At 43.7% G+C, this 19958-nt stretch overlaps 1 protein-coding gene across 1 annotated transcript in view; it reads left to right on the forward strand.

Annotated features, from left to right (window-relative positions):
• Positions 1-12376, forward strand: part of Wif1 (Wnt inhibitory factor 1) — a 68558-nt gene extending 56182 nt beyond the window's left edge. Inside the window, 4 exon segments of the mRNA XM_076920349.1 lie at positions 1467-1567; positions 8073-8163; positions 8686-8781; positions 11496-12376. Coding sequence (XP_076776464.1) covers positions 1467-1567; positions 8073-8163; positions 8686-8781; positions 11496-11617 — 410 coding nt within the window. The 3' untranslated portion in view covers positions 11618-12376.
• Positions 12377-19958: the final 7582 nt, after the last annotated feature.

Raw genomic sequence — 19958 nt, forward strand, 5'->3', positions numbered from 1 at the left:
CTCCTTTCAGATGGCTCTAGCTTGTGTCGATTGACACAAAACCTCCAGGGCAGGTGTGGTATTAATGCCTTTAACTCCTCATTCTGGTGTGGCTAAGGCAGAAGAATCATGAGTTAAAGAAAGGCCAGCAAGGGCCACATAGCTGTGTGTTAACTCAAGTAGAAGAGGGGTGGGTGGTCAAATTATATAGCCAGATTTAGCACGTTCTGTTTCGAGTGTGCTGTCAGGCCCACTGCCCACTCTCCTTTACAGGTCAGCAGGCATCAGGGCCAGTGGGGTGGGTGTGGACCAAGAGAACATTGATCCTAATGTTCTCTCACTCACTCCTACTCCGGGGAGTCATATGGATGAGTGGGGAGACGGGACTCACTCATAAGAACAGCTGCGCAGTCCTAAGAGCACGATGTCCATGTGGCAAAGGGCTGGTCTAGAGTGCTACAGTGTCTACCCTCTCAATCCCATACCAGAAAGATGTCGCCTTCAAGGAAAAAGCCAGGACATATAACGGAGACTACAAAAGCTAAGCTCTAACTTTTAGTTTGGGGCTTTTGTTTCTTCTCCTTTGAGGCAGGGCCCACAAAGCCACATAGTCCAGGCTGACCTCAAACTCAACACGTATCCAGAAATGAGAGTGAGCCCCCGCTGTGTCTCCCTCCCTGGACTCTGGGACTACAGGCAGACGCTTCTACACCTAACCCAAGCTCCAGTTTTAACCTTCTTTACCGACTGATGGAGGCTGCCTACTTTTCGCTCTTTCCTCTCTCCTCTTCCCATTCCTCTCTCCTCTACTTCAAGTGCCAAAGATCAGTGAAGTTCAAGAAACTGACGCCAAGAGGGAGGGGCTTGGGCTGGGTGACAGTGTGCTCACCCCTCAGGGTTGTCATTGGCTTTTCACTGCCTCAAACTTCAGCTCCCAACCTCAATCACAGCTCATCCCCGGGACCTCACAGGCTCCACAGCCTGTCTCTCTGGATGCAATTACCCGAGTCTTTCTCCAAGTACCATGACAGCCTCTTTTAAAAATCCTATTCATTAAAACGAACTTCCATTCATCTCTCTCTCGGAGAGCCACTTCCTCCTCCTGGTTGGACCTGACACTTTCGTCTCTTCTCCCCCTTTATCTAACCCAGAGAAGTTTCCCTCCTTTATCTTCCAACTTGATGCTTTCAATTTTTTTTTCTTGGATTTGTAGATTTATTTTTAGAGCATAGATTATATTTATTACACCTTTTTCGTAGGTAGGAATGTATACAATGTGTGGTAACCCTGTTCTCTCTCAGATTCTGAAGTAGACTCTTTGTAATTTGACTGTAATTATAATTTGAGCTGTAAAGCTCAAATTTTATTTATTATGTAAATGAGACGGCATCAGACACATGCTGAAGACGTATCACCCACTTTAAGTGAAATTTTTGCTGGGTTTAAACTTCCTGTCTAACGAAGCACCCTGTCATTCATTCTAACAGCAAATTGCTCAACCACCTGCTTCAACGGAGGGACCTGCTTTTACCCAGGAAAATGTATTTGCCCTCCCGGACTTGAGGGAGAGCAGTGTGAACTCAGTAAGTACAACTTCCACCTTCTTTTTGGATTGGGGCTGTGGGGGCGTGACTTGGGGGCGGGGACCCTGAAACAAGTCTGTCCCCTGCATTCTTTTGCCACTGATAAATCTGAAGCCTAGGCAGTGGTGGCTCACACCTTTAATCCCATCAGATTTCTGAGTTCGAGGCCAGCCTGGTCTACAGAGTGAGTTCCAGGACAGCCAGGGCTACACAGAGAAACTCTGTCTCAAAAAAGAAGACTAGGTAGACCCAGGACCTCCTGTGAGATCTTAAGTCAGTAGTTTCTTATTACTAGATTCAACTGCCACCTGCTTTGTCAGAAGGCTAGGCTGAGAATGACAGAGCTAGAAGGCTCAAGACTAACGGCTCCTGGAGATTTGTCTACCTACCCACAAGTACAAAGGGTTTCCTTCTGCCAATCAGTCTGAGTCTAATGACCTATCTAAGAGGAAAGGATGGACCCCCCCACCCACCCACTCCCACCCAGGGAGGAAAACAGTACATAGCAATTAAAACAACAGTAACACTGACACCTAGGGTTATATTACATAAAAGGAGGCGGACACACAAAAGGGTCTACCTATGAGACCGCAGTTTCCAAGTTCAAGAGTACAATGTAACTGATCGAGACTGGAAAGTGGGATTGCCCGGGACCAAAAGGAACTTAGGGGGTGCTGGAGATGTCTGTGTAATTTATAGCAGTGTTATATGACTGCTATTAGAAAAAATAGCCCAGCTATGAGCTTAAAAACTGGTACCCACTCTGCCTATACTCTACTGAACTGGCTGTCTTGCTTCAATACAAAAAAAGCTGAAGAATGGGATTATACCACCGTCTAGAGCTCCGCAAACCACTCAGATCTCTCTTTGAAACTCAGAAGTGAACCAATCCAGTCTAAGCATCGCTGTGGTGCAGAAGACAATTAGCACAGAAGCGCATTGAGACAGGAGCCATCCGGCAGTTGAGCCATCCAGCCATCCATCCCGTGTGCAGGCTGAGGAGTCTGCTTCTGCCATTTGCATGTGTGTGTGGGGGGGGGTGGGGGGCAGTCCTTCCCGGCTGTACCATCTCTAAAGCACTGCTGTGCTTTCTTGGTACAGCCATTGTTTCCAAAGCTGAGGTAGATTCAAAATTGAATAATGCTAAGCTCCTATTTTAACTTTCAACCTCTAATTTATTTGTGGGTTTTTTGTACTTAATGAGTAGTAGATGAAGTAACCATTTTTTATAGAGTTCAAATGAAATAGCTCTGAAGTTTCCATAGAACATGTAATTAATTGTCAGGATGTGGTTTCTGCCCTTATTAATTACTCTTTCCTGATAAGACATCTCGAGCTAACTCCCCTCAATTTTCTCCCGATGCTCAACCCCAGACATTGCATACTTAGTTTGTTTAACCCGAGTCTTTGTTCTTCCTCTCATTTCATGTAAGGGTGCCCTTTCATGCCTTTGTGTTTATGAACTCTCCTCAGGCAGAGGCTGGTTCTCCCTCTCCCTCTCCCTCTCCCTCTCCCTCTCCCTCTCCCTCTCCCTCTCCCTCTCCCTCTCCCTCTCCCTCTCCCTCTCTCTCTCTCTCTCTCCCTCCCTCCTTCTCTCCCTTCTTCCCCATCGGCTTCCTCTTCCCTTCCTCCTGTTTCTTTCTGTCTTCCTTCTCCAGCCTTCTCTTTCTCCCTCTTCCTCTTTCCTGTCTTCCTTTCTTTTCTTTCTTTCTTTCTTTCTTTCTTTCTTTCTTTCTTTCTTTCTTTCTTTCTTTTTAAATTTTAACTGGACCAAAAATGCAGGGTTTTGAAAACTCATCAGAGATCCAACCCAAGTTTTATCCAATACCCTTTAGGGCATTTCCCGTTTCAATGGAAAGAAACACCACCAGGAAAACAACAGAGGGGAGGGGGCTGGTAGTTGTGGAGTTGAAGTTTCTCTAAGAATGTACAGACAGAATGTAGACTAGAACTGTTTATCCTCATTTTCTAGTGAATCTTTAATAAGCATATTGTAAGACGGCATTTAAAAGTGTATCATCCTGTACATCCACAAGTTGTGCTGTCTCCTCTATCTCACGATTCAGAATGCTTTATCGCCCCCCAAAACAAACAAGCAAGCAAACATTCAGACCTAGGATTATTAGAAATGTCTCCCAAGCCGGGCAGTGGTGGCGCACACCTTTAATCCCAGCACTTGGGAGGCAGAGGCAGGCAGATTTCTGAGTTTGAGGGCAGCCTGGTCTACAGAGTGAGTTCCAGGACAGCCAGGGCTACACAGAGAAACCCTGTCTCGAAAAACAAAACAAAACAAAACAAAACAAAACAAACAAAAAAGAAAGAAGAAGAAGAAGAAATGTCTCTCAAGTCCCCTCATAACCCCAGGGCCTGTCACCCACCAGTCTACTTTCTCTTTAGCTTTGCCTGTTCTGAACATCTCATAGAAACAGGGTCACAGGAGATCCAGCATTTTGTGCCCAGCTTTCACTTCAGGTCATTGTTTTCAAGGGTCACACATGGGGCAAACCATGGCAGCCCTTCTCTCCTTTTCATTGCTCAGTAACATCCCGCAGTGTGGACAGACTTCATTTGTTTATTCATTTACCAGATGAGGAACATTTGAAACGTTCCCACACCGGGGTTATTTGAACAACACAGTTGTGAATATTTGTGAGCAAGTCTCCGTGCAGACTGGTTTGCATTTTAAGTGCGTGTGCCTATGTCTGTATCTCTGTGAGTGTATGCCTGTGTGTCTGTGTGTATCTGTGTGTCTCTGTGTATATCTGTGTGTGTATCTGCATCTGTATGTGTGTGCCTGTGTCTCTATGTCTGTATATGTGTGTGCCTGTGTGTCTGTGTGTGTATCTGTGTGTGTCTGTATCTAGATTTGTATGTGCCTGTGTGTCTGTATCTGTGTGTGTGTGTACCTGTGTGTCTGTGTGTGTATTTGTCTGTACCTGTGTGTCTGTATCTGTGTGTATCTGTGTGTGTCTGTGTCCTTATTGTGTGTGCCTGTGTGTCTGTATCTGTGTATGTGTATACCTGTGTGTCTGTGTGTATCTGTGTGTATCTGTGTGTGTCTGTGTCCTTATTGTGTGTGCCTGTGTGTCTGTATCTGTGTATGTGTATACCTGTGTGTCTGTGTGTATCTATGTGTATCTGTGTGTGTCTGTGTCCGTATTGTGTGTGCCTGTGTGTCTGTATCTGTGTATGTGTATACCTGTGTGTCTGTGTGTATCTATGTGTATCTGTGTGTGTCTGTGTCCGTATTGTGTGTGCCTGTGTGTCTGTATCTGTGTATGTGTATACCTGTGTGTCTGTGTGTATCTGTGTGTATCTGTGTATGTCTGTATCTGTATTTGTGTGTGCCTGTGTGTCTGTATCTGTGTGTGTGTGTGCCTGTGTGTCTGTGTATGTATCTGTGTGTGTATATCCATGTCTGTGTGTGTATCTGTGTATATATCTGTGTGTGTCATGTGTGTATTTGTATGTGTGGATCTGTGTCTGTGTATCTTTGTATATTTGTGTGTGTCTGTGTGTGTCTGTGTATCTGTGTGTATCATGTGTGTGTATCTGAGTGTGTCATGTGTGTATATCTGTATATGTGTGTGTATCTGTATATGTGTGTATTTGTGTCTGTGTGTGTACATGTGTGTGTGTGTGTGTTATGTGTCTGTATCTGTGTATGTGTAAAGTGTATGCCATAGCACACACGTGCAGACAGAGGACAATTCTTGAGAGTCAGTTCACTGCTTCTGCCTCGTGGCTCCTGGGAACTGGACTCAAGTCTTCTGGCTTGGTGGCTGGTGCATTCCCTGCTGAGCCATCTTGGTGACCCAAGTTTGCCTAGAAGGTGAATTGCTGGACCATAAGGGAATGAGTCTTCTGAGGTTGTTTCTCATTTCTCAGCCCACCAGCAACTCTAGCCGCACCCCCCCACCATGCTCAATATTCTTTTTAAAGGACATGTGTCTGTCTTCTGCTGTCTGTCAGTCTATCTTCCATTTCTACCAGTAAAGATGCCTTCTACCAGTAAAGATGCCTTCTCAAGCCATGTTGACACTGCCTTGTGAGATGCCGCCACTGGGTCGGTCGGTCAGAGCATCCTCAGAGCTGTCTGGGATGCCAGCTATGCATCCATCTTGCTATGTAAAGCTAATAGGTTTCCTAAGAATCTTCCATAGAACTTCAGCTAAAAAGGCCACAAAAAATATTCGTGTCATCTTATAAATACGTTTAAAAATAACTTAGCAGGACCTTGTCATCAAAGTTCTCTGTAGAAAATAACTTGGACTGTTGAGGAAAATAATCAAAACCAATGTATCGTTGGCAAGGCTCAGACATGGTGGTTGTTGGTCCCTGAACACTTCTGTATCTCTTTCATTCTTTTGTCTGTGAAACAGAGTCACAACATGAAGTTATCCCACAGTCTCCCGGGTGGGAGTCATTTGATGTCTTCACTGTGTGTACCTTATGGTCTGACATTGTTGACACAAGGACTCCTCCTGCGTTATAGTGCAACACTGTTTAAACAGTGAGGACTTCTTGTCCTGAGACAACACTTTATCTCCACAAATAGGTTGACTCCTTGGGGTTTCAGTATACCCACTTCCAACCAACATAATAAGGTTGCAAAGTACTTTTAGGTAAAAGTAGTCAATATTAAGACACTCTGGGTGTTCTGAATACTGAAACAATCAGATGCTGAGGTCTGATCCTACAGTCTTTGAACTATCTATGGCCTGTCAGTCCCCTGGAATCACATTCCTGACTGGTAAGAGCCAAGAAGCTAAGAGCCCTCCCTCCCAGCTGAGAGGAACTGAAGAGTCTTCATTTCCCTCTTACTAAGAAGACAAACATTTCAATAGAATCAGGGAGAAGACTCAGCCAGTCATTCTGCATTGTTCCTGACCACCAAGTTCACACCCCAACCCCCACCCCACCATGCAGCACAGAGCTCACCAACTTGTCCACACGGAAGGGCCATGTGTCTTTGCCACCTAATGATCATCCCCCACGGAGCGGGGCGTGAACAACCCTGAAGCACTGGAGAGAATTCTGTGTCATGATCCAGCTTTGTGGCTGTGCTGAGGTCGGATGGCTGTTTGGAAATTTGGAGTTAGAGCCTTTTCTTTTCATTAAGACTTGGGATCATCATTAAGCAGTAGAGAGTGTTCTTTAGAAAACAGGACTCTTTGGGATGTTAGTGGTCAATAAAACAGGAGATCTTTGGGACTGGGACTGTAGCTTAGCTGGGACAAGAATACTTGTCTAACACACACAAATCCCCTTGTTTTGTCCCCAGTGCTGAATAAAACTGTTTGTAATGGTGCACACTTTAGGACTCAGCCCTGGGAAGATGGAGATAAGAACGAAGTTTAAGGGCATCCTCAGCTACATAGTAAACTGGAAGCTAGCCTGGGCTACATGAGACTCTGTCTCAAGAAAGAGAGGTGGAGAGCTTTAGGGAAAAAAGCCAAAGTCTAATCTATTGCAGATTTTCAAGGCCTTAACCTCCCAATATTGTTATGTGCGTATTGTCTTTGTGACTAAATGTGCTTTGTCCAATTTATAAATGAATAAAGTTTTGGGAGATAAGTACAAAGTAAAAACTTAAGTGTTGGTAGCAAAACAATTTTCATACGAAGTTCGACTCTTTTGTCAAAAACAGTGCGTATTAGTGAATACTAATAATAAATAAACAGTTTGCTTCGTCTCAACCTTCCTTTGGCCATAAAGAAAAGAGTTTGTGGGTGGAAGGTGAGTTTGTTAATGGCAAAGATTTCATTAGTTAAAAGGAAAATTCAAAGAAATGAAGAAGAGCAGAATCCCAAACTGGTGACTGAAACCTGGTGTCAGCTGGCTGAATCTGGCAACATCATCTCTCACTGGGCACTCACTGGACACTCACTGGGCACTCACTGGGCACTCACTGGGCAGGATGTGGCTTCAGCTTCGGGTTAACAGCCCCTTAGCAGTTACTTCTAAACAGCCATCCTTCAAATAGAAAATTCTAGATTGTAGAGGAAAATAACTATGGAAGATGCTAGGCTAAGCTACCATCAGGTGAAGTCATAGACAGCCTCACTCACAGAAGTGATATGCAGAAACCAGAAGTTATGGAAAATTTCATGTAGTTAAGTCAGTCATATATTATGTTGTAGAACACTCTATAAAACTACAAAAAATTATTAGCCAGATTACTCTCAATTTTTCTATCTGTGCATTTGAAAGTTCATTCGTTGTGGTAACAAGAAGCATTATGTATTTATGTTATATGTTATGAGTTATATGTTATAAATTATATATTATAATATAAACATATATAATCATGTTAACAATCGGCTTGCCTCCAAAAACAAAAGAACATAAAAGCCAGCATAGACCTAAAATAAATGGCAGTGATTGACATTTCAAAGCATTTCTCCTCTCAAAGCTTTGTTATTCCTGTGAAGGATGCAATGACTATTCAGTAAAGCCTGGGCTTCTTCTGTACTTAGCTACATCTCTCTCTCTCTGTTGCAGGCAAATGCCCCCCAACCCTGCCGAAACGGAGGTAAATGCATTGGCAAAAGCAAGTGTAAGTGTCCGAAAGGTTACCAAGGAGACCTGTGCTCTAAGCGTAAGTACCACACAGTGGCAGTATGGGTGCAGGGTAGCTGAATTCATGTTTTCTCTGGATCTACATAGTGTCCACGCCTGCTGCACGGTGTCTGGGCATCAGAGTTGACCTCCTGCCCTGAAATATATGCTTCTTTTACTTAGACCACGGGCATTGTAGGAATCCCTGAATATAAAATACTTATGCATACAGCCAAATCCTTTCATTGCTGTGTTTGGTTTGTTTATTTGTTTATCTATTAGGGGTTTTCTTGAAAGGAATAATCTCCCAGGATGCAGCAGTTTCGAAATCTGACGGGGAGTCTTTGTGTATGAGAAACATGATACTTAGAGTAAAGGGCTTTCCTAGGGATTTTTTTCTTTTCAACTTCGAAGCTGACTTTTGGCTGGAAAGTGACTTAGGAAAAAAAATAATAATAATGGGGGAAGGCAAAACTCACACATTCTAGAGGAAAAGTAGCTCTTTTAAAAGAAAGATACAGAAAAGTCGAGGAGACATAGCTTCGCTCTGCTCTGATTCTAGCTGTCTGCGAGCCTGGCTGCGGTGCCCATGGAACCTGCCAGGAACCCAACAAATGCCAGTGTGGAGAGGGCTGGCACGGGAGACACTGCAATAAGAGTGAGTAGTGGAGCTCTGGGGAGCCTGTAACTCAGTCCCGCTGGCCGCGCCATTAGTGACACTTTCTCTCCCCCTGGCCTCTGGTCATCTCTTCTATCAACTTCAAGACAGCCTCACTTCGGAATAGAAGAAGGCCTGTAAAATGCCACCAGTTCTGTAAAACATCTCCAGGAATGTTCTCTAGGTTAAATTAATAATATGGGCTACTTCGGTAATTCAGTGTGCCGAGGGAGGAAACTGATTAGCTAAAGTTGGTTCTCTTTCTTTTTTCCTCCCTCCTTCCCTCCCTCCCTTCCCTCCCTTTTCTTCCCTCCCTCCCTCCCTTCCCTCCCCTCCCTCCCTCCATCTCTCCCTCCCTCTCTTCTTCCCTCCTTCCTTCCTTTCTTTCTGTCTGTCTTTCTTTCTTTCTATCATGGTGCTGGGGATCCAACCCAAGTCACAAGCCTTGCCAGGCAAGTGTCCTGGTGTAGCACTAAACTACAGTTGGTCCTTAAGATTTTACGTGAACACCAGTATCTACTGACCTCCGCTCCAAGCTTTATCAACTTATATGCAATACACAATACGGATTGTTGAGACCTTTCAGTGGCACTGGACATAATGTTTAGATGCATCACTTCAGACAGACCCACGGAAGCCCTTCCTGAGAATCTTTCCGATTTACTGACTATCCCATAAACTAGTAGTGTAGAAAAGCTGCAGGACTATTTTATACATGAGATGAACCTTGATAAAGCAAACCACTCAGCATCGATGGGTGTCCCCTCTGTGCCCAATGTGGGCACTGGGACCACATGAACAAGGAGGAAGAAAAGACCCTGCCTTGTAGGGGACACAGTTCAGGATGCAGTGTAGGAATGATTGACAGGTGTACAAAATGACCAAGATGTCCGTCCCCTAGAGCAGCCTCCTGTGCACATGCCCACTGTCTACCGTGCTTTGAGGGAAAGGAGGTGTTGTTAAAGGAACACCTCAAGAACAGATTATCCCAATCTTGTGATACCTCCAAAATAACAAAATCTGTATTTGAATAAATCACTTACGCCTCAAATATTTTTTTTCTAGAACAGTTGTCAGAGGGCACCTAGTTGGGCACAGAGAGGTACTGTCACTCGTCCAAAAGGAAAGCAAGTTAGGAGCCTTCCCGTCTCTGCCATGAGGAGCCCACCATGTTGCACTTCACTGTAGACCATACTGGTTCATCTGCCATCAAGGGTACCTCTGTCAGAGGTATTGCATACAAGAAGATGGCCTGGTACTTGTTCAAGGGCACACCTATTCTGGGGTGGCCACCCAGCTGTTTTGTACATTAACTAAGAGAATGGAACTGAAAGAATGGGGTTTATTTTGACTAGGGGAGGTGACAGGGAATGTGTGAGTCACAGAGTTCTGGTAAAGAGCAAATTCCCAGTGGGGGTGGCACGTTGGGAGGTCCTAGGCACCCAGGAGTCATAAAGGAGAGGAGGGTCCTGGAGACCGACCAACTCTCTGCTTCGGCTCTCCCACCCCAGCAGGGAGGTTGGGCTTCATGGGTGGCAAAGCCAAGCAGCATGGGAGCTGACTGACTTCAGCGCATTGTTGGCTCATGTTTTGACCATTCTGTGAGCTAGTAGCTGACGACGACGTACTGACAATTCAAAGAAACACTCAGCAATGGAGCTCTGTTCTCAATAGCTGTTTGACGGCATGCTGGCATTTAAAAACCACAAGGAACACATGAAATGTTGGGTTTGATTGACTCTGATGCACAGGAAGATGGAGACAAGATTTTTATAAGATGTAACTGCTGTTTTAGATCCATTTTAGGAAAGCAAAAAATAAAAAAAAAAAAATGAGTTGGTGCCCTCAGCACCTCTAGAAGTTCTCGAATGGAAAGAAAGGAGGCTTCATAAATAGATAGATAGATGATAGATAGATAGATAGATAGATAATTGATAGATAGATAGACAGATAGATGGATAGATGATAGATAGATAGATAGATAGATGATAGATATAGATGATAGATAGATAGATAGATGATAGATAGATAGATAGATAGATAGATAGATAGATAGATAAAGGAGTTTCATAAACAGAGCAGATCACCACTTTGAGCAAAACTCACAAATCCTACTGATAGGCATCAGTGCAAATCGAGCTCTTCTCTTCCACACTGGGCAGATGTCCTGATTCCAGTAGAATCGTGTGTTGCAGGAGTGTGATAAACTTGGTTCTGAGATCTATATGAAGAATGGAAGCTGCTATGTTGAACTGTGTTCACATCAGTGAGGCTGGTTCGGTAACACAGTGAAAAGAATCAGTGATCAAATTCTCAGCAGGACCTTGGAGACCTCAGCATGGGACCAGCCCTTCCGTTCAGCCATCTTGTGGTGGGGCTAGAGGCATAGCTCACATCTGGAGTTCAAGGTCACCCAGGCTACAGGAGAGAGAGAGAGAGACAGAGAGAGACAGAGACAGAGAGAGACAGAGAGAGACAGAGAGAGATTGATTTTCTACACAGCCAAAATATATAGTGAGTGGCAGACCCAAGGCAAAGCTTTTGGTGAGCAGCCCTTGAACCTGTCACCTGCTGTTATTCAGGTAGCTCTGCTTGGTCACTTTGGTCTCACTCAGGGCTAAAAAGGAAACTAGTTTTATTGGAATGGTTAATGAAAAATCTCAAGAGCCTGTTTTTGCAGTTTCTTTTCTTTTAAGCTGTGAATCATTTTGCAGGGTATGGAGCCAGCCTCACGCATGCCCAGAGGCCAGCAGGCGCCGGGCTGGAGCGGCACACGCCTTCACTTAAAAAGGCTGAGGAGCGGCGAGATCCACCTGAATCCAATTACGTCTGGTGAACTCCACCATCTGAAACAGTTCAAGTTACACCGAGTTCGCAGCCTTTGTGAACCTTCCTGGTGTTGGATGTTCAAACGATGTTCATTACACTTCAGAATACTGGCCTGAATTTTATTAGCTTCGTTATAAATCACTGGGCTGATACTTACTCTTCCTTTTAGGTTTCCTAAAGCGTGTCTAGCATGATGGTATAGATTTCCTTCCTTCAGTCCTTTGGGACAGATCTTATGTCAGTTGATCAGGTAAAAAAAAAAAAAATCTGTCTTTTCAGTGTGTAGTTGACAGATACTCGCAAAAAAAAAAAAAAAAAAAAAATCACAACGCATTTGTGGTATTACGATGGGGAGCGTCAGAATGGTTAAACTGGGCAAAGATACATAAACCACAAGGTTTTGGACAGAGCAGATAACAACGTTTAAGCTACAGTAGTTCTAATTTTGTTGTCAAATATTTGGACATGTGTCTAATTAATATTTTAATTCCCCCCCATCTTGACTGTGTACAAATGATTTTACCCTTACTGTTACTCTAGCCAGTTCAGTTTTGACAGGGGAACAAAGTTAAAGGAAAAACATTACACTGTGTTAGTGGCATTTAAACAATATAATATATTGTAAACACGACGAAATGAGGAATATGATGTATGAAGTCTTTGCATTTGGATGGAAGCAATATAATATATTGTAAACCAAACACAGCTCTTACATAGTAAAACATTTTATACTGTTTGTATGTATGAAATAAAGGCTCTGCTTTCACTTTTGGAGTGTTGTGTGGGGGTCTTTGTGTGACTGCTAGTGGATAGAAAGAAAAATGGCTGCTGATTGGTGGTACTATCACAGAGGAGAGAAGAGGTCCCGTCTCAGCGCCCCTCCCTCCTCCTCCATGCCCCCTCTCATACCAGCTTTCTTCCTGTACCCCAGCCCTGCTACAGGACACTGCTGTCACTGCCTGCAAGACTACCAGTTAGGTCACATCTCAGCTTGCCGTAACTTTCAAGACACTTGCTCTGACTAGGATGTACTACTGAGCCCGTCTCCACTTCTGTTTTATCGATGTAATAGAACATCAGAGGCCGGTTGTGATTTAGGGGACCACAGCTCTATGCCTGGCTCTATGGTCTGATAAAGACTTCACGATACCCCGGGTCATAGCAGAAGGCAGAAGGGCTAAAATGGAGGAAGACACAAGAGCAGAGGGAGCTTATGTTAGCAGCAACCAAATGCCCGGGTAACTCACGCACCGGGTAAGAACATCACTAATGATTTATGGAGGCGGAAGCCTCATGATGCCATCATGGCTTATTAAGTGACCCTGCCCACAGTTACCTTGGGAATTACACTTCCCTCATTAGAACTCTGGGTGGGGGAGTCACTTGAAGACATGGTGATATCCCACTAGCAGAAGGCCTACAAAGACTGGTTGAATGCATCGGAATCTTACAAATATAAATACCATTGTTTGTTATTTAACCTATAGACCCCAAGTACAGTAGGTGTTATTACCCTATAAAGCAAATATTACCGTTTCCTTTATTATAGGTAGGAAGCCGAAGAATGGAGGTAGTAAGACATTTACCCCAGGACACAAATGATAGGCATGGGGTTTAAACCATGCCATCTCACTCCACGGAGACGACACTATGCCGCATTCCCTGTTTACGCATGCGCTGTGAAGCTCACCATGAAGACCCTAGAGAACAGTTTCCCAGACTTGCCGCTCACCCTCCTTCTCTAGAGGGTAGAGAAAGTGGCTTTATTTCATACACAACCTGGATCCAATGGAGTTTTTTTTTTTTTTTTTTTTTTTTTTTTTTTTTTTTTTTTTTTTTTTTTTTTTTTTCCTGTTGGGGAGTGGCTTGATCAGTTGTGTGATACAGGAGGGGAGATACCGGAAAAGAAGTTAGACTACATGCAAAATTACAGGCAGAAGCAATCCATGTTGACCATCTCCCGCCCTATTTAATTATGGGCTCCATTAGAAATTTGTGAGGGCATTGGCCGGGGACATGGCTCTGTTGGTAGACTGTATGCCTGCGTTTGATCGATAGACAGCACCACATAAAACTGTGCATGGTGGCAGATGTCTGTCATCTCAGCACTCAGGAGCTGGGACAGGAGATTCAGAAGCTCAGAGTCACCCTCTTGTAGGTACTGAAAGTTTTCCTAAATGTGATTTTATTTGTATTTATTTGTCTGATTATGTATGTGTGGGTATCCTGGGAGGCCAGAATGGGGTGTCAGATCCCCTGGAGCTGTGTTCTCAGGTTGTTGTGAGCCACCCGACATGTTACATAACATAACATAAGTAAACATACTTAACAACTGATCCAGCTTTAACCCCACATACTGAGTCTGAAGCCAGTCTCTGACTCAAAAGGAGGAGGAAGAGGAAAAGGAGACTAGCGTGTATACCATAAAAACCAGAAATGTTTAAAAGGCAGAGAAAAATATAAGCATAAAAGATAATATTGAATATCCAATTCATATACACCCAAATGATATAAAATACACCTGAAAGCTTTATCTAGCTAGGTAAGTTTTTATTGATTTATATTTATTTAGATTTTATACGTAACTGGCATTCTCTGACACTTACCTAATTACCTACATATGGCCTTTATTATTTGGTTGAGCATTGAGGGCTCCTGGCTATCGGGTATATTATGAATCTTTATCCAAAAATATTCTCTTAGTTTCTTTGTTAGTTTATGTGGAGCCACAACAGTGGAATCTAGCTTTAAAACAAAGACTGAAAATTGTTAATTCTTTTTTTTTTTTTTTTTTTTTTTTTCCGAGACAGGGTTTCTCTGTGTAGCCCTGGCTGTCCTGGAACTCACTCTGTAGACCAGGCTGGCCTCGAACTCAGAAATCCGCCTGCCTCTGCCTCCCAAGTGCTGGGATTAAAGGCATGTGCCACCACCGCCCGACCGAAAATTGTTAATTCATAGGATCTGAAATGATTTTTTGTTATTTATATGAAGTTACCCATAAGGGAAGTAGGAAGGCAGGGGAGGAGAAGAGGAACAGGAGAGGGAGGTGGGGGAAGAGGAGGAAGGGGAGGAAGAAGAGGAAGAAGAGGGGGAAAAGGAGGAGAAAGGGGAAGAGGAAGGGGAAGAGGAGGAGGAAGAGGAGAAGGAAGAGGAAGGGGAAGAGGAGGAGGAAGGGGAGGAGGAAGAGAAAGGAGGAAGAGGAAGAGGAGGGGGAAGAGAAGCAGGAAGAGGAGGAGAAAGAGAAGGAGGAAGAGGAAGGGGAAGAGGAGGAGGAAGGGGAGGAGGAAGAGGAAGGGGAAGAGGAGGAAGAAGGGGAGAAGGAAGAGAAAGGAGAAGAGGAAGAGGAAGAGGAGGGGGAAGAGAAGGAGGAAGAGGAGGGGGAAAAGGAGGAGGAAGGGGAGGAGGAAGAGGAAGGGGAAGAGGAGGAGGTAATCACATAAAATACCTTTATACATACTTTAAGAGCCAAGGGCTAGCAAAATGGCCCAGCCAGTAAAAGCTCTTGCTAACTGAGAGCATAAGTTCAGAACCCAGAAGCCACATGGTAGAAGGAGAGAACTGTGCCAGTTTGAATGAGAATGCCCCGCCACCCCGGGGCTGCTATGTTTGAATGCTTGGTCCTCAGTTCCTGGAACTGTTTGGGAAGGATTGGGAGGTGTGTTCTTAGTTGAAGAATGTGTGTCAGTGGGTGATTTTTTTTTTTTTGAGGTTTCAAAAACTATGTTAGTCTTAGTGCTCTCTCACTCATTCACTCTGTGTGCGTTTGTGCGTGCGTGCGTGCGTGCGTGCGTGCGTGCGTGTGTGTGTGTGGTGGGTCTTGGGGATCTGATGTAAACTCTTAGCTATTATTCCAGCACTATGCTGGCCTGCCAGCCTGCTGCCACATTCCCTGCCATTATGGTCATGGACTCACTCTCCGAACTGTAAGCAAGCCCCCAGTAAACTCTTTCTTCTGTAAATTGTCTTGGTCATGGTGTTTCATCACACCAATAGAACAGTGGCTAACAACCAGTCCTGTAAGCTGTCCTCTGAACGCCACATGTTTGCTAGTGGCACGAGCCCCTCTCTGTTGGAGATGGGTTCTGATGCTTTGTCTTATTTCAGCTCACAAAAGCAGTACTTCCAGACCTGAGGGTCCGTGCTCCCAGCTGGCTTTGGTTGATAATAAAGAATTGCCATACAAGCAATGGCTGGGCAGAAAGACTTTTAGATTGTGTAGGCAAGGGGCGGGGAGAGAGAGGAGTGATAGAGGATCACCAAAATGGGGAAGGAGAAAGATGAAACTTAAAGGCCCGCTGGCACGTAATGATACATGAAAGTAGCCCTAGAGGCTACTTCCCCTGTTGGGTCTGGGGTAGCAGAGATGAAACATAGATTTTAAAAGATATTAACTCAGTGTGGCAGTTTGAATATGCTTGCCCCAGGGAGTGGCACTATTTGGAGTTGTGGCCTTGTTGGAGTAGGTGTGGCCTTGTTGGAGTAGGTGTGTCACTGTGGGCTTGGGGTAACCTTCAGATGAAGATGTAGAACTCTCAGCTCCTCCTGCACCATGTCTGCCCAATTGTTGCCATGTTCCTGCCTTGATGATAATGGACTGAACCTCAGAACCTGTAAGCCAGCCCCAATTAAATGTCCTTATAAAAGTAGCCTTGGGCCGGGCAGTGGTGGCGCACGCCTTTAATTCCAGCAGTTAGGAGGCAGAGGCAGGCGGATTTCTGAGTTTGAGGCCAGCCTGGTCTACAGAGTGAGTTCCAGGACAGCCAGGGCTACACAGAGAAACCCTGTCTTGAAAAAAAAAAAATTAGGAGTAGCCTTGGTTATGGTGTCTGTTCACAGTGGTAAAAACCTAACTAAGACACTACCCCAAGACTATCTGTTTCTGCCACACTCTCCAGTAAAGTCCAGCCACACTACCCCAGGGGAACTTTATTAAGCATCTTGATTTTTTTTAACATATTTTTTAAAATTCTTATCCCCATCCCAAGTGCTTTCTTACATGGTTCCTCTCAGTCTGGGAATGAGCAATTTTCCTATCTCAATTTATACATAGTAATCCTTGTGGCAGAATGCTCTCAGGAATGTGGGGCCTTCAGTCTGCTCTAAATGAAGGAGAAGAGAGATTTGTCTCCTGTGGGCTTTCATAATGCTGGTGGCTCAGCCCAAGGCCTTTCACATGGTATTCAGACGCTCCTCCACTGAACTACATCTCCAGCCCTTCCTATGGCTTCTCAGAAAAAGGCCAGAATGCCACGTAGTCCATGACACACTGGATAACATGCACAGAGCAGAAACTGGGCTCTTTCTTTCCATATTCTTCCAGAAGTCACAAGTATTCACAGTAAAGTACAATTTAATAAGGGCATTTTTACCTAGAACAGTACCAAGAGAAGGGAGCATGCTGGGATGGCAAGGGAAGGGAGCATGCTGGGATGGCAAGGGAAGGGAGCATGCTGGGATGGCAAGGGAAGGGAGCATGCTGGGATGGACAATTCCTCGATTGGGTAATGGAGATGTCACCATTTCAAAAGACTTTTTTCTGAAAGCAATAAAAAGAAAGAAAGGAAAAAAAAAAAAAAAAAACAAGTGCCTCTCCAAAGACTCCTGTCTTTGGAGTTTTGTTGTAATAATTCCTACACAGTTTGTGCAACTGCTGCAAATATAAAAAAAATTTAATAAGCATGTGAATAAATGTCCTCCATATGGCTCAAGATTAAGAAATAGAAACCATACACAGGAAACTGACAGCACAGAACAAAACACTCAGGTGTTCTGAAGGCCTCTCAGTTCTTAATTTTGAAAGATACTAATGTAGTCTCCAAATGTAAATTGATTTTTCACCTGTTTACTGATTTATTATTGATAAGTATATTAAAAAATTACAAATGAGGAACATTTTAATAAGCGCCTGGAATCCCAGTATTTTCCCCTGAGTCTGCCTTCCTAAATACATTCAGCTATTAAAACGACCTGACATTTCTTAAGAGTTCAAACCAACTAGATGTCCACAGGCAACAGGAAAAGCTACACAGATGTCAAAGCATCCATAAAATCCAACTAGAGGATCATTGAAATGGATACAGTCAGAGTGAATAGTCAGCTCTCTGTTCCACTGGATGTGACAACGAACAGCATCATAGCATACGTGTGTATATGTGTGTATGTGTGTGTGTTTATGTGTGTATGTGTGTATGCACGTTTGTATGTGTGTTTGTGTGTGTTTGTATGTGTGTATTTGTGTGTATGTGTGTGTGTGTATGTGTTTGTATGTGTGTGTATGTGTGTGTTTGTGTGTATATGTTTGTATGTGTGTGTTTTGTATGTGTGTGTATCTGTATGTATGTATGTGTGTGTATTTGTATGTGTGTGTGCATACACACATGTTCTGAGTGCATCATATGCACTCAAAAACTGTTTTTAAGATTTGTAAACGTACAATACTTCTGGTCCCAAGTACATTGGGTCATCACATTGTGCCTGTCTGAGTAAGTTTATATTCTCTGCCTAGACAGATGACTGTACCTTCAGTTTCATGTTGGACAAGTCTTAAGAACCAGTTAAGTAAGTAACCATTGCAAACTTCTGAATTAATGTTGTAAATACAAAAACTGAAAGGACCAGAGAGGGGCAAGTTAAGGGGACCAAATAAATTTGCTTTAGGTTTTATTCCAGTGAAAGTCTTTGAACTTTGGTTCCTCATTAAGGATGAAAACAGAAAATGGGTAGTTTTGAATTTACAGCTCACAAGGGAAGGATACTTTACATAATTCTGTGGACAGTCCATTATAACCAAAAAGATCACTTTGGATTATTCCAACTTCTCTGTTCTTTATTAGGAGAGAGGAACATGGAAACCTGGCTCAGCTGGGATCATATGCCTTTGACAGACAATGAGGTCATCCTAGCCGTGAAATCCTAATTCAATGAAGAGTCACGTGACGCTTTCCAGAAATCCCACAACAAATGTCCCCAAAGCCCCAATTAGTCTTGCCCTGAATTAAGAAAACACCCAAAACTTAAAATAAATAAATAAATAAATAAATAAATAAATAAGAAAGTTTTCCCCTACTCTTAAACATGAGTAGTTGCTGAGAGTTTGAACTGGAGGCTAAGATGGAGCATACTTTTGGAAGAAGCAATTGCAGACACAAAGCCATCATGAATGTCTTTGACCATTAGGCGCCCTCTTTAACAGCGAACCCCGGGCTTATGTCCAAGGAGCCGAGCTGTACGTTTTCTACGAGAGCTCGAAAAGGTTTTGCTTTCAGTCATTTAGATAGTCTGTCCTGGCTTGTTTATTTGGATTGCATACTGCTTTTCTCCTAAACCAAAACCAGACTGAAGGAACAGCTTCAATATAACAAGCCGAAGCCAGCCACAGGCAGGAGCCATCCTGGCTCTACATGTAAGCCACCCTTGAAATCACAATGGGAACACAAGGCTATCCCGTGACAACCTGCCTCCATGTAAGTGACTCTCAAATGTACCAGGGGATGTAATTGTGGTAGTTGTGCCTGTAAAGAAAACCGGGACCTTTGAAACAGACTACCAGGTTGAAATTGAAACAAGTTGGAGCTTCCCTGGCTTTGGCCAAGTATCTTTTGATTTAAAAAAACAAACAAACAAACAAACAAAACCAATATGGATGTCAACCAGAGATTGACATTGTAGCTTCGTGCCTGACTGAGATCCTTAGCAAAATGGTGTCAGAGAAGAATGGATGGGCTTCCAGCTCGCCTGTGTTAGTCTACCATGAATGTAAGTAACATCACCGACCTTTAAAAGCTGCTGTGGAAATGTAGATTCACACTGCTCTGCTAGGGGATTAAGGACATCCTAAGACAAACCAGGGGGTAGGAGGTGGGGGGGGGAGCTAGATATCGTTTGTAAATGCTAATGAAAACAATACAGAAGCAGAAGATGCCTTGTAGAGATGCCAAAATTCTTCCCTTCAGAATGCTAGTTTCTCAAACATTCATAGGAATTAGATGGAAATAGGTTCTGGAATCAAACATATATAGCAGACAAGGACCGACTGACCAACCGATACGGGCTGAGGATGTCCGTGCCCCAGCATCTCTGAGTCCATATCGCACCAATTTGCTGTGTATCCGCAGAAAAGGACCAGCAGGCTGGGTTCCTAACTTACTTGAATAAATATGCCCTTTTCTCCATGAAAGCATTTTCCAGGAACAAAAATCCCATCCAACACACATTGGGGAGCACGCTCCTGGCTAAGTAGTTTGAAGTCCCTAAAGTTGAGTCATTCCTAGACTTTTTTCCTCTTGTGTTTTTATTCTTGTACTGTCTGTTTGAAGCTAATTCAAAGGGACTTGAACCTTGTAATTTAC

This window comes from Arvicanthis niloticus, chromosome 22 (genome assembly GCF_011762505.2).
Source record: "Arvicanthis niloticus isolate mArvNil1 chromosome 22, mArvNil1.pat.X, whole genome shotgun sequence".
NCBI lineage: Eukaryota > Metazoa > Chordata > Mammalia > Rodentia > Muridae > Arvicanthis > Arvicanthis niloticus.